The sequence below is a fragment of the Erpetoichthys calabaricus genome, chromosome 14 (assembly GCF_900747795.2).
Source record: "Erpetoichthys calabaricus chromosome 14, fErpCal1.3, whole genome shotgun sequence".
Taxonomy (NCBI): Eukaryota; Metazoa; Chordata; class Cladistia; order Polypteriformes; family Polypteridae; genus Erpetoichthys; species Erpetoichthys calabaricus.
This window is the reverse complement of record NC_041407.2, coordinates 79,626,938-79,641,990: the sequence shown is the minus strand read 5'-3', so window position 1 is coordinate 79,641,990 and position 15,053 is coordinate 79,626,938. Positions and strand designations below refer to the sequence as shown.

At 39.5% G+C, this 15,053-nt stretch overlaps 1 protein-coding gene across 2 annotated transcripts in view; it reads left to right on the top strand.

Moving 5' to 3' along the window:
* prdm1b (PR domain containing 1b, with ZNF domain) overlaps positions 1 to 14,415 on the top strand; it is a 65,773-nt gene extending 51,358 nt beyond the window's left edge. For both annotated transcript variants that reach the window (XM_028818675.2, XM_028818676.2), the window contains 3 exons: positions 5,652 to 6,760; positions 9,570 to 9,698; positions 11,227 to 14,415. In XM_028818675.2, the coding sequence (XP_028674508.1) occupies positions 5,652 to 6,760; positions 9,570 to 9,698; positions 11,227 to 11,757 (1,769 nt within the window). In that variant the 3' untranslated portion in view covers positions 11,758 to 14,415. The remainder of the gene's footprint in view (positions 1 to 5,651; positions 6,761 to 9,569; positions 9,699 to 11,226) is intronic.
* The last annotated feature ends 638 nt before the right edge of the window (positions 14,416 to 15,053 follow it).

The window sequence follows — 15,053 nt, the reverse complement described above, 5'->3', positions numbered from 1 at the left end:
ATTGTATGGATTCACTTTAAATTTAAGCCTCTTGAATGGTAGCAAATACCTAACAGTGGTGGAAAGGACAATTGTTGTCACTCAGGTACAAACAGCAGTTTGCACTTAGTGGCCAAACCCTTCCAGCTTGTTGTAACACCTTTACTGTTGTCTGCTCATCCTTCCACCTGAGCAAACAAGTGCTCATAAGACTGACCAAAACCAGCATGCCGCCTCATTGTGATACCTGCACATTCCACCCGCAAGACGGGCTGAAGAGCCTCATTCAAGTTTCCTGTTTTGCTCAAATGTCAAAGTCGTGTGACTGTGTGTGTGTGTCATACTGAAAATAAGCATGGTCACACATTCAAGAGGATTTTTGCAGAGTCACTAAATATCAGGATACTTTAGTGAAAGGAAGTACACAATATGGTGACTTTTTATTTTTTATTTTTTCAGTTTAATAAAAAAATGAAAAAGCAAGCCGGTGTGTAGAAACCAACCATTTCAGTGAATTGAGTTTAACCGTAAATCCACTTGTACTATCGTGTAATTTTTTGCCACGGAAATAGCAAAAGAATAATAAAGCCACACTATCCTACCAGGGGAACTTTTTAGAGATGTGTTACACATCAAAGCCACTTGAGACAGAAAGAAGGAAAGAGTCACATCACCTCCAAGGCCACATTGCTGAGAGAGTAACAGTGGTTCAGCAAGAGAGGAGAAGAGAACATACGGTATTTCCGTTTTGTTATTAGTCACTGACAAGGACAAAGAAGGGGCCTCTCCTCCATCTCCCCTTCTTCCTCCACTCCACCATTCCTTTCACGCACACACAGATACACGTGAAGCCATGTTTGGCATTTTTGATTCAATTGAAAACTGAAAACATTCAATATTTACAACTCATTTACAATAAAGAGAAAGCTGTGTTTTATCAGAATCGGAACAGATGAGTCTGTGGTTGTGAAATTTCATGATGAGCAAGCGTAGCACTGAGATATGTAGGGCCGATGAATCACTGTCACCCTTGTGTGTTTGTGGGAAGTCTGAATACCTTGTTCTTTTCATCAAGCCAGTGTAATCTTAATCTACTTCCTCATGCAGGCCAACTCACTAAGCCTGTCTTTCCAGATCAAATGGCCAATAGCCTGTTCTTTAGATTTTACCAAGATCATGATGTAGAAATGTGTTTTGGAGTTCAGAAATAACTACTCAAACACTTGTTTAGTATATGTTGAGTCAGGATATAAGGGAGTTCATTCAGCTGTTAAAGTCCATTAGGAATTCAAAACCACAGCATCCATATGCAAATGAAATATACATATAACATACTTAATATATATTATAAACCACATTGCTGGAAACTGGTATGATTCTCTTCTATAACTTTTCTGTATGCATTTTTTAATCTAGAATCACTAAAGGTTGTCAGACTCTCAGTATCAAAATGTGTATTAAGCAGGTTCAAAAAATATATAGTAGCAGGCTGTCTATGTATCTAGATATTTTAAAAGAAAGTGTAACATTTTGGGGCTCACTATTACACAAATGATGCCAAAATGTTAATCTGTGGAAATCAGGCTTTTTGTTTTAGACCCACAACAAGAGGATAGATACCCCTAGAGCAGTTTAAAAGCAGAAGACACAGCTTTATTCATTTTCAGGACCAAGGAGACACAATTGGTATTTAGCTTTGCTCATTAAAATTCAACATAGCCGTAATCGCAGCAGCCCTCCGTAATAAGGAGCAATGACTCAGATTGTCGTATGTGGCAGCCTGTATCTCAGAAGCCCCAGATGGTTAAATATTTTTTTTCTCTTTGGAAGTAGACCTAATTTAATGTGACTGCCGGGATTTCAATGAGCAGCAGATCTAGCCATAACTTAATTAAATAGTTTGTTTCTTTTCTGAAAAGGCAGGCCACAAAGGGTGGTGGGGAACTGTGCGCCGCTCCTTGAAGCCTCTTGAAGCAAAACCTTCACCCTTCCAGTCACAACAGCTGCAGAAATAATTTTGCATGCAGTCATTACAAGCACCTGTGGCAATCCATCCATCCATCCATCCATTATCCAACCCGAGCAATAGGCTAATATCCTGTTTCGCAATGGTTCTGGCCTTACACTAACTGCTGCTGGTATAAGTGTTAGCTACAGTTCTGGATTACCTGATAGACTGGCTAAGTATCTGTTTGGAGTAGAAAAAAGCCAGGGGCCTCTAAAAATACACATTTTTTTTTAATTATCTAAAAATACAAGGAGAGGTGAACTTTGGAAAGTGTTATCAGGCCTGTTCTGTGTAAGTTTAGAACCATCACATGATCACATATTCATCCATCTTACTAACCGAAGGTTGTAAACCGGATATGGACGCAGGGCGCAGGGCGCATCGAGGTGCACGCGCACTGCCACACTGCAGCGCATCACACAGCGTAAACCGGATATGGACGCAGGGTGCAGGGCTGAACTTGCTGTGCTCCACTCTGCCAGCGGTCGGTGTCAGCAAAGGCAACGGAATCACGTCTCCACAAAACGAGACCGCTTTACTACAGATATGCGTATGTAATTAAAGACATTTCCCCAGACGAAACCACCCTCCATAATAGAGAAAACAAAAATGAGAGGATTCAGCGCATATGTGAATCACATTACAGTATTACAGTACAGAATCCCCAGACGTCCAAACTACACGGCGTAAACCAGATATGGACACAGGGCGCAGGGCTGAACTTGCTGTGCTCCACTCTGCCAGCGGTCGGTGTCAGCAAAGGCAACGGAATCACGTCTCCACAAAACGAGACCACTTTACTACAGATATGCGTATGTGATTAAATGACATTTCCACAGACGCACCCACCCTCCATGATATGTCATCCATCCAGATATCGGACGGAACAGAAACTGATTGCCATTCTTGGATATTCGAATCGCGAGCTTACTAGTAGCTTGAAGAGGAGAGGGGAAGTGTAGGTAGATAAGTGATAAGTAACTTCTCTGACTGACAATTTCACAAGGTTCCCCAAAGCTGACTGACCCTTAGCCTCTTCATCTAAATCTGAGCCTCTTGCAGAACGACAGTTACTTGCATGCTAATTTACAGAAGTATATAGTTACAAACGTTTTGCATTCATTTAGAAAAAGTCTTAATAATTAAAAATCCAAAACAATGACTGTAAGAGGTTATAAATACTAGATTTACAGCTGCAAAATAAAAAATCACATACAATAAAATTGTACAGACATGACCTGGCCATAGATATTCCTGAAAAAAGTAGGCAGCAATGTGCTCTGCTGCAGTTTAACATTATGTAAACAACATGCATAAGGTGAGTGATAAAGAAGTATTTACAGTCACAAAATTCAATCTATTGTGTACAAACAACAAACTATCAGAAAACGGTAGAGCACAACCAGTCATTTTTAAGTTCTTTGTAGTGCCTTCCATTAATCCTAGTGTACTACATGAGACAATATTAGAATTTTATAAGAATGAAATATTTACCACATACATCCTCTTACCAAAACCATTTATGTCAGTTGAGGGTCACTGAGGACCAGAACCCATGCCAGCGGCAAAGGCAATAAGGCAGAAACAAAGCCTACATTGAACACCACTCTACCACAGCGCACCATTTACATACGCACATCCACTCAGAGCCAATTTAAATTTCACAATTTTAGTCTACTGTCTACTGAAATACAACATTACTGCCAAAGAGAAATCAGTATTGCACACCAAAGCAGAATGGAATACTGAAAGGGTTAGGAAGGATGGACTTGAAAACACATAGATCTAGAAATATGCATTATTGATTGTACTACAGGAGATAAGATTGCATTTATAGTTAAAAACCCACTAAAAAAAGTCAACATGAACCCCAAGGTAGAGCTCTCTGGTATCACAGCTACAGGTTCCTTGGTTGTCTGTGTTAAGAATTACTGACTTCAAATTGAAATTTGTCCATTCTGTCACCACAAAAAGACATTTGGATCTTCGTCCATTGCGTAAATGTAAAATAGACAGACAGACAGACAGACAGACAGGCAGGAAGGCAGGCAGGCAGGCAGGCAGATAGATAGATAGATAGATAGATAGATAGATAGATAGATAGATAGATAGATAGATAGATAGATAGATAGATAGATAGATAGATAGATAGATAGATAGATAGATAGATAGATAGATAGATAGATAGATAGATAGATAGATAGATAGATTCATTGCTGGGATTTTTTTTCCTTTTCTTTCTGTCAAGGCTGTCAGCTTCAAATACAACGCTGTCTGTATGACTCAGCTGGTCTAAGTTTAATACTACAGAGGCGAGTATGAAACCAAAGTGCGGTTACCACAACTTCTGCCTCAAACTTTGTTTTCTGTGGTTCTCTCAAAGAGCAAAGTAGAACTGAAATGACTGAAGATGAACAGTTAAAAAGTTCTCATGCAAACATGCACCTTACTCTGTTGTTATGCCTTCAGGTACAATCCATCATTGTACAGTATGTGTTTCTGCCAGGTTAGGCTTTGGCTCCACATGACAGACTTGATGATCATGTGTCTCCATGGAAATATTGTATAGTAAACTGAATTGAGACTTTAAGCCTAATGTAGATGTCACTTTACACACACACACACACGCATGCACACGCACGCACACACACACACACACACAAAGGTGCTCTTATTCCACGGATCAAGAAGACAAAAATTAAATAAGTTTATAAACTTAAAAAACACTGGCAATCCAGAACTGAGTAATCCAAGTAATCAAGTAAACACATACTGTACACTGTAAGACTGCCAATTACATTAAAACAAATACAGTATTTACATCATTGCCTAAACGTGTACAGTAGGCCACTAGTTGCACAAAGTTTGACTCAAGAGGTTTTCTCCATTGAGTTTGGCTTCTTCCAGTTCCCAAATAAATTCATGATGGGATAATCATTTCATTGTGAATAAGTGTGGATGTTTGCACAGATTTGCTCTGTACTGGACTAGCATGCCATCCAGGACTGCTTCTAGCCATGACACATATAGGATAAGCTCTAGCTTACAACAGTCCTTCAAGGAAAACAGTAGATTCTGAAAATGTACGTTTAAAGAAATAAATAAAATAAATCTCTGCAGTGACTGGTACCAACACCTGCCATAATATCTTATTGTATTTTAAAATTATCATTTGCAGTGCTAGTCATTACTTTCAGTTATATTCCTGGCATTTTAGTGTAAAAGACAACAGCACAAGAAAGTCCATTCTTTTTGCTTGGCCAATAGATAACAATAGGATGATTTATCCTGTAATTAAATATTATATAAATATGCTTTTTGTATGTAATACACAGGAGGTTAGCACCTTTAAATCAAATCTTTCCTGAGACCTTATCAACATTATAATCCCTTTGGAGCCTGACTAACTATTCACAGTGCCAAAAATACAAGAAAGCTCTTTTTAAGTGTCAAGAGTACACCTGCGTATGTCTGTGTGTGCCGAATGTCTTTGTTAATGCACTGACCACTTGTACCTCAGCTTTAACATTCATGGTGCAATTGATGGAAAGCCAGAATGACTCATATGTCACAATGGGTTTCCCAATCTTTTTGGTACATAACTTATCTCTTTTAGTCACCTCGGCAGAAATGATGATGTTGTCTTTTCTTGTTGTCCCAACAGAGCACTCAGTGTTTGACGGCAGGGATTTCACTTTAGAAGCCATCAGACCATGGTTACCTCAGAAACGCAATTTCTCAAATGGAGACCAAAAATATGAAGCTAAACATACAAAGATGGAGGAGGAATCTAGAAAGGACGAGAAGAAGGAGGAGGAGGAGGAGGGAAGACAGGAGGAGGAAAAGATTGATGTTGAAATGCTAGAACGAGATACACCTCCTGTCACCCCTGAGAGCCAAGCAATGGACTTTAGCACCAAGCTTTATGCAGCTAAGATGCTAACCAAACCCCAGGATTCAGAGGAGTGCCCAAGGAAAAACCTTCAATCTCTTTCACAAAGTCCATTTTCAGACAGAACTGACCCAGAGTGTAAAACGAGTCCAAACCAAAGAGTGAAAACCCCAAATAGCCATGCGGACCTCGGCTTCTGTTCATCAGATCTGACTACCTCTACTAACAAAGAGCTGCCCTTGCACCTGCATGGGCTCTACAGCACAGGAGAAGGACTCATCTCATATCCAATGTACTCTCCAACTAGGTCCCTCCAGCAGCCATACATGTACCCCTATAGCACTCACCCATCACATTATCCCCAATTCCTGCTACCTCAGTATGCCCCTACTTACCCTGGTGTTAACAGCTTGAACAATATGAGCATGGTTTCCAGAGTGCCACACCTGTACAACAGCTTTGTAGGCAGTGATGGTCTTCCTTACCCTTTGCTGCCACAGCAGAACCTGATGGTCTCTTTGACTTATCAGGAGGGCAGCCAGCAAAGCCATTTAAACAATCACAACAAGGATGTCCTCATCCCGGCCCCAACTAGTGCATTTTCAATCGCCACCCCAACAGGGGGTCTGAAAGAGAGACCACTCAACAGCTCACCTCCCCAGGGGGCCCCTGCAACTCCAGAGCATTCTCCGCCACCGAAACCTACCTTTTCTGATGCGGGTCACAATGAAGCTATTAACCTCAGCAAGCCAAAGATGAACCAGGCTGCCTCTCACCTGGGCTACAGGTCATTACCTTACCCTTTGAAAAAACAGAATGGCAAGATCAAGTACGAATGTAACATCTGCTTGAAGACCTTTGGGCAGCTTTCAAACTTGAAGGTAATTTACATTGAACTAAGAAAACTAGTCAATCTGTTACTTGCTTGTGTTGCACTGTAAAATTACTGTAGATATTCCATATTTTAATGACATCAGAAATACAGAATATAGTAAAGGAGAGGCTGACTAAGACCTCTGTCCATAACTCCATAGTCAGTGCAAGCCATGCAATGCAAATGGAAATCTGACTTTCAGCTTAGTACATTCTTAATTATTCTTCTTGTTCTTACCCCCATAGTCTCCTCTTAGTACACAGCTTCTGCTGTAAGATACCTCTATCTCTCATATGAAAGTCTGGAAGATACTCATGCTAACATTAGAGAGGGTAAATCATCCGTTTCACCATTTATGATTACTGAAGCTGCTTAATGTCATTTGGAATGTGCAGACCCTATTGAAGCAGCACTGGGTGCAAGACAGGATCCACCCTAGGTGGGACAGCAGTTCCCCACATTAGAGTAAATGAAAAAAAGTGTATTTTGAGCTAGGTGTTTTCTAGTCAAGCCCAGATGTTGACCTATTTGACTTCCTCACAGTCACACAGCGAGTCCGAGGTGTGGCATCGTGGTGGTTTCCAGCCCAGTGCCTTAGCCTCACACTTCCAAAAAGATAAAAAAAAATAAATATATGCAATCATGTAGGAATTATTTTTATGTCATGTTATTTCTTTCATTTGCAATGGATTTGTTTAGTTATGTTATTATGCAGCTATGAACACAGAGTGTGTTCTGGTTTTTGAATTACTTTACAGTCTTAAATCAGATTAATATTGCTGCCACACAATTCCAGTATCCTAGGATTGAAAGTTCTTCCAATGTTTACCTGTATCTTCTCCCAGGTTCTATTTTCTTCTCCCACATCCCTAAAGAGTTGGCCATGTTTGGATGTGTCCTGTAATGGACTGGCGCCTTGTCCAGGGCTAATTTCTAGATAGGCAATGATACCTTCCACCACAAACCCCCCCCACCCCCCAACAACCATGACTTTGATTTAGCCAGTTTGAGAATATTCTATTTGACAACATTCTTAAGCATGGTTGATCCATTTGAGGTGTGTGGGGGGCTGGACACTATCCCACTAGCACTGGGCACCAACCACTGAATATGGTGCCAGTCAAATGCTTGGCTCACTCACTTATGCATACCAGTAACGGGATAAATGAGAACTTGTAATTAATGCAATGCCCACATATTGGGAGCATGGAAGAACAACCAGAGTGCCAGTAGTAAAAACCCAGACAGGAAGGGGGAGAAGGTACAAACCCCACAACATGACCTAGACAAAATGTGAACCCTACCTCCTGCAGCTAAGCATTATACTACTGTGCCACCACTGCATCCTCATATGTGTGTCAGGAGTAAATAAATCCAACAGAAGTGACCTAAATATGTAAAATATTATTGAAATCAATAAGGGACCAACTATAATAAACTCTAGTAAAGAAGTGGAACATCTAGAACCATTTTTAAAATATTAATTGGTTGTTAGCCACTCCAGAATGGGACTACAGGTGCTAAGAAAACTGATTGTATGTGAGAACACTTGAAATGTTAAGATTATATGGTGTTCAGTTATTCAGTGTGCTTACATGTGCCTTAATAACCCAGTCATTAACAGAAATCTGGTTTCTAAAATGCCATGTAGAGACGCCTGGTTATTGGTCTCTGAGAAACCATTTGTGTTGATGACCTGAATGTACAGTGCTAAGATGAGCAGCACAATCTCAGTAGCAGGAGGGTAATCACAGATTTTTAAGAAACAAGCTTTCTGACTTTCATACCTTACCCCAGTTATGTGTGTGCATGTAACCACACAGATTGTCTCAGTTCCATGAATAATTCAAAAGAAAGAGCAGGTCCATCTCAGTCAATCAAACTCCTTAGCATAAGTTTTCATTTTGTGGATCCCTCCTCGTTACCCAGCACTGCTTTTGTCCTGGGCAGGGAATCCCTCCCAGCTTCAAGGGCAAATCCTCACCATCCATTATCCATCAGGCACTGTTTCATTCACTCTTTATCAGGTAGGGGATCAAAAATCATGAACTGGAGTTGAAGTATCTAAGATTTCATTAATTCATTCACTTTTTAAACAGCACTTTCCAACATAGAACACAATATGGAGCAGCAGCAGCAGCATTAGGCTCAAGGCAAGAATGAGGCCATCACAAACACATCTAAGCACCTTAATATGAATTTTTAACTCTTCTACTAGTGTTTCTTTTTTCTTATTGTTGATAAATTTCCCCTTGGGATTAATAAAGTATCTATCTATCTATCTATCTATCTATCTATCTATCTATCTATCTATCTATCTATCTATCTATCTATCTATCTATCTATCTATCTATCTATCTATCTATCTATCTATCTATCTATCTATCTATCTATCTATCTAAAGATGCAGCAAAAAAGATATATTCTACATGTGTACATTTTCAAACTCACATAATCTAACTCAGGGTCATGACACGTTGGGGTCAACCCCATCAGCAATGGATATGACAGTAAAAGAGCACTGGACAGGGCAAAAATGTGGAATCACCAATTAGGGGTTATTTTGGAGGAGAATCACCTTAGAAAGGGGGAGAACATGCTACCACCACACAGACAACAACAGAGCATGAGATTCAAACTCCATATCAGTAATGCAGCAGCAACACTGTGACATCCAGGCTATCGATTGGTAACTTGTAAATTTCCTTTCAATTAAGGACCAGAACTTTTTTTGGGCTATTGTTGGTAGATTTGAGCACAAATGTGTCCCTAAAAGCTTTGAAACATGACTTACACTTTTCATTTGTTTTTGGCAGGTTCACTTACGGGTACACAGTGGAGAGCGGCCGTTTCAGTGTCTTATATGCAAGAAGAGTTTCACTCAGCTAGCTCACCTACAGAAACACAATCTGGTACACACCGGGGAGAAGCCACATGAGTGCCAGGTAGGCAGAATGCTATTCAGACTTCTATGGAGTGCCAAGTTCTGTCACTTTAAAAATAAATGGGTCCAATATGATTCAAATAGAATTGCCTTACAGCCAGTGCCATATTCTTTTGAAATTTTGGGCACACCTATCAGTGAGCCTTCTCTTCTAAAATGAGCACAATATAAGAAAGGCTTTAATGCATGGTGTATGACCAAACCATGACCCTCATAGGGCCAGTCACTAGATATCACTATGAGGCTTTTGTTTGTTTTGCAGTCTACATGATTTTGAAGGATTTTTCTTTTTAGTGTATCACCACACATCGTTGATGGATTAATCCAAATAGAATGGGCAGATGTCAAAGCATACAAATGCACATGATTTTAGTTAAATAGGTGTCTGCCATTCATGGTTAGTTATTTAAAAATTATTATTAAGCAAGAGATGTGGCATAGCATCTAGGGAACTGGACCTTAAACTGCAGGGGTTCAAATTCAGTTCAGTTCTTCATCAAGGAAGTCACTTAACATGGCCATGCTCATATTTAACAATACAGTTGCGAAGTGTCCTGATCTTCTGAGTTACTTGGGTTAAAGGTACAGCAAATGTAAAACCCCACTTAATCCAATTAAGGGCTGTAAAGAGCCAGATCATATCCTGGCATCCCTGGGCTTAGGCCAGGAAACACTCCTGGACAGGGCAGTAATAATGACGATAAAAATTATATTTGAAATTCTAGTCAAAAGAGATGAAGTACTGAGGGTGACATTAACCATCCACCATCTCGTCACAGGACACTTTGCCACATATAGGAAATGGGTGGTCCAAGACAGGGCTGACATTAATCAAATGTATGTAGCATATGTGTCTTTGGACATCTGCAAGAAAGAAGAGGAAACACAAAGACATGGTGAAATCAGTGACACTGAGGTGGTGGTCCACCTTCTACTATGCACAAATCCTTCAAAAGAAGGCCAATGTAAAGACAGGCAGTGATAACACTTGATTGGTGGAACGGTTTCTAGTGTCAGACTGAATTCCCTCTGGTCATGTAGGTTTCTTCTGGGTCCTCCAGTTTGCCTTTCATATCTCAAATGACTGGCTGGTTGGGTTGATTGGTGAATCCAAGGTGTGGGTGTGTACATGAGTGTGCGGTGTGACACACTGATGTCCCATCCAAGTTTGTTTTGTACATTGCAGTTGAAGCTGCTGGGAAAGGCTTCTGACCCTGGCATCTCTGAACTGGATTAAGCAGGTTCAGAAAATGACTAAATCAATCAACTCCAGCTGTACAAATGATCTGTAAGAAGCCATAATGTATCCTAAACGTATCTAGCATTCTGTAACGGCATCGGACAAGTGTTTAAAAGCGAAGTATACATTTTCTGGATTTACTGCATTGTTTCAGTTCAGTATTTATTCAACTACAGTGATAAGACTAAACCACTGCATAGGATTTCATGGCTGGTGCAGGTCAATGTTAAGTATGGAAGCTTCATACACAGCAGTTCAGCTGAAATTCTGTCTCATCTTTTCATTTCAGGTTTGTCATAAGCGCTTCAGCAGCACCAGCAACCTTAAAACACACTTGCGGTTGCATTCTGGGGAGAAGCCGTACCAGTGTAAACTCTGCCCATTCAAATTCACCCAATATGTCCACCTCAAGCTGCACAAGCGACTGCACAACAGAGATCGACCGTTCAAGTGTCAACTGTGCTCACAGTCCTTCATCCACCAGGTCAGTCTGCAGCTCCACATGAGGGGCTACTGTCCTTCCTCGGACAATTCCAATCAGACCTGCAGCAAACTATGTCATGTAAATGAGCTCATCGCCAAACTGGATGCAAGTACCGACAGCGCCATCATGGAGGAAAAGACCACACTAGCAGAATTGGAAAGGTGGATCACAAGGAGTTTAGAAAAGAAGGAAAGAAAGGAGGACGAGACTGAAGAGACGTTCCTCAAGATACAGTGTCAGCCACCGGCCTACCAGGAAAAAAACCCAACTACCGTCCTGAGGATGTGCAGGCTACAGTCCTATCTGCCTGTTACAGTTAAACAAGAAAATTCATAGCCAAAGGATTTTAGAGAGGACTACCATTGTGTTTTGTCCAAATTCATTGACTGAAGCTTCCTGGTAAGAAGAACTTTTCCTCATTTCTTGGATAGAACAGCAGGATCTTATCAGAAGTGACAAGTACATCTTGGCAACTTAAAAACTAGTGAAAGACACTTAAATGAACCAAATGTTAATATATATATATATATATATACACATATGTGTGTGTGTGTGTGTGTGTGTGTGTGTGCATGGGTGGGTGTGTGTGCTTGCGTGCATATGTGTGTTTACACCTATTTAAATGTTTGTGACTTTAGTGGTACCAAAAGATGCAAGTGTCCCAAAGACTTTCTAATCTCCAAAAAGTGGATTTTGCACTCGTGCTCAAACCTGTCTTGCTTTATTTTCTTATGCTTTGCTAGCATAACATTGTAAAATAATAGAACTTTTATTTTGTTTCTAGAAATGAACTGTGATATTTTTGTGTATGTGTGTGTTTGACTTAATTTATTGATGAACAAAAGTCTACTTTTTTTCTAATATATTGAAAACTTTTTTTTTTGTTAGTTTGGTATTAATATGTATTTTTGCCAGCTGTAGCATTTTAAGGATAACTGTTGATAAAACTCAGGTCAGGCATTAAGCAAAATAAAAAATATATATGTATATATTTGTTTTACATTCATTGTGAAAAGTCTGAACTTTACTGTCAAAATATTGGTTTGAGCCAAATCACAGACGTCAGCAAAACATTTCCTGTGTTCATATCAAGAAGTCCTTGTACGCTAGTAAAATAGTAGTGAAAATGAAAAGTCAATTAAGCAAAACAATTTTTTCCTACTCTTTTGATCAAAACACACTGCATTAGTAAAGATTCTAGGGCAAAGTCTTAACAAAATGAGTCAGGTATAGTATACGGGTGGCATGGCGGTGCAGTGCCGCTTCACAACATGGTGCACACCGGCTCCATTCCATGCCCAGCTCCAGGGGTGTGTGATGTTTGCTCTTGTGACCCCAACCCGTTCATTGGTGACTCTGCATTGGCCATGCCAGCGTAAGAGGTGTTGATTGTTGCCTACACTCAACTCTCCAGCCTATGAGAGCCCATATTAGAATAAGGGTATGTAAAACATACACTATAACTGGATTGTAATATTCTTACAATTGGTTTTAAGACCAATATACATTTAGGGGAATGTGTATTTTTCTCAGGTACGTTTATTATTAATGATTAAAAAAACAACAACAAAATGTATCCATGAGTGGCATCATTTTCCATTTTCTACAGAGGACTTTAGGTAAGAAATTTTCTATAGAGAATGTGGAAAATGAGTGTTTGCAGTTAAGGTTGAACACCACCTACAAGAACAAGGGCAGAACACGGGGGCTTCAGCTCTGTAATTCTTTGAGATAAAATGACAAGACAAGCTTGTCCTGCATCACAATGACACAAAGATACAGAGATGAAGCAGAAAGATAAGAAGAATAATTCAAAATACACCAACTCAAATTCATAAATATCTAAAGGGGGCGACCTCAGTCCCACTTTTGGTTTCCTCTCTCAAAAATGAACACATTCTGTTCCATTCTGCTGCCTACTTTTAGGTGTTTTCTGAACTGTTTTTATATGTTTTTTTTTTTGTTTTTTTTAATATCACCAGATTTGATGGAAACCATTTTCTGTTGGTTTCACCAACTTGTTTCCTTAACCGGTTACATTTATAAAAAGGTTTAATGTATGCATTATCGGCTGGGTGAGTTTGCTTTCAAGAAGCTTGTTTGCAGTATGTGGATCACACAATCAGTCACCACACATTATTGTTGTCGGATAGACAGCATGGTTTACAATTCCAGGATTTTCTAGAATGAAGGCTGCCAGGGTACCTCTGCGGATTAGCCGATCCTCCTCTGTGCGTCCTCCTTCTTAAGGAGATTTGACACTTTTTTCCAAAAGATGCATTTACAGCTTTTTTCCTTAATCGAAATAATAAAACACAAGTAAACGCAGACACCAAATTCATTTTCAGTTTACTGTCCCTTTCTGCACCAAACTAAAATTTCGGAATAAAACAAATGATCAGATCTGTGTGTGGTGCAGCTTGTCATCAGAAGTGCAGAGAAGTGTAAAGCCGCTCAACTCAGCAGACCGTTGTAGGGGCAACTAGGCATCTTCTTCTGTTCTCCAGCTGCTATAATTAAATCTCAGGGATGTTAGTTACATTTTTATTTATTTATTATTTTTATTTCTGTCAGAATGCAAGTTAAATGATGCAAGTTTTTTTTTTTCCATTAAATCTGATTTTCTTCCAGTGTATTTGTTTTTTCGGTACAACAGATAAGGTAAAGACCTGGGCCTTTAGGCTTTACGCATTTCTTGGAAATTACCAAAAACACAGAGTGTGAAAAGATCAGTTATAAAAATATGTTAGTTTGTTGTTTTTGTTTTTTTTTTAGAGATTGGCACCAAAGCTTCTCTTATTATTTCATTTTTTTCTGTTGATGTTTTTCTTTTACTCTAAGTAGTCATTCACTTTTGTTTAGAATAACCTGCTAGGGGATTATGTGATGTTTACATGCTGGCTAAACTTTATGTGCAAAAAATGATTTCAATACATTTTTATAAAATATGTAGCAGAATAATGAAAATAATAAAACAACTTCTTTACTAAAACATTTTAAAACGGTTGTATTGTCTTAATGAGGATTTACTTGTCTGGTTGCAAACTATATGTTTGGGGGTCCATTTTGAGTGTTCATCATTCTCCTCAGTATTAATAAAATTATGATGATGATAATCCTTGGAGGAGGCTGTGGTTGGATCCTTCTTTGTGCCTGTGCTCTTCATGGCCACAAATCACGAATGCTCTTGAGAGTGTTTCAGTGTGCTGTGGAAGCAGCAACAGCAACATTTATTTATATAGCACATTTTCATACAAAAAGTAGCTCAAAGTGCTTTACATAATGAAGAGAAGAAAAATAAAAGACAAAATAAGAAATTAAAATAAGACAACATTAATTAACATAGAAAGGAGTAAGGTCCAATGGCCAGGGTGGACAGAAAAAACAAAAAAAAACTCCAGAAGGCTGGAGAAAAAAATAAAATCTGTAGGGGTTCCAGGCCACGAGACCGCCCAGTCCCCTCTGGGCATTCTACCTAACATAAATGAAATAGTCCTCTTTGTAGTTCGGGTTTTTCACGGAGTCACTTGATGCTGATGGTCATACAGACTTCTGGCTTTTAATCCATCCATCATTGTTGGAACATCATGGTGCTTTGGGTAGATGGTGGTGGCGCACGCCACCACCAACAG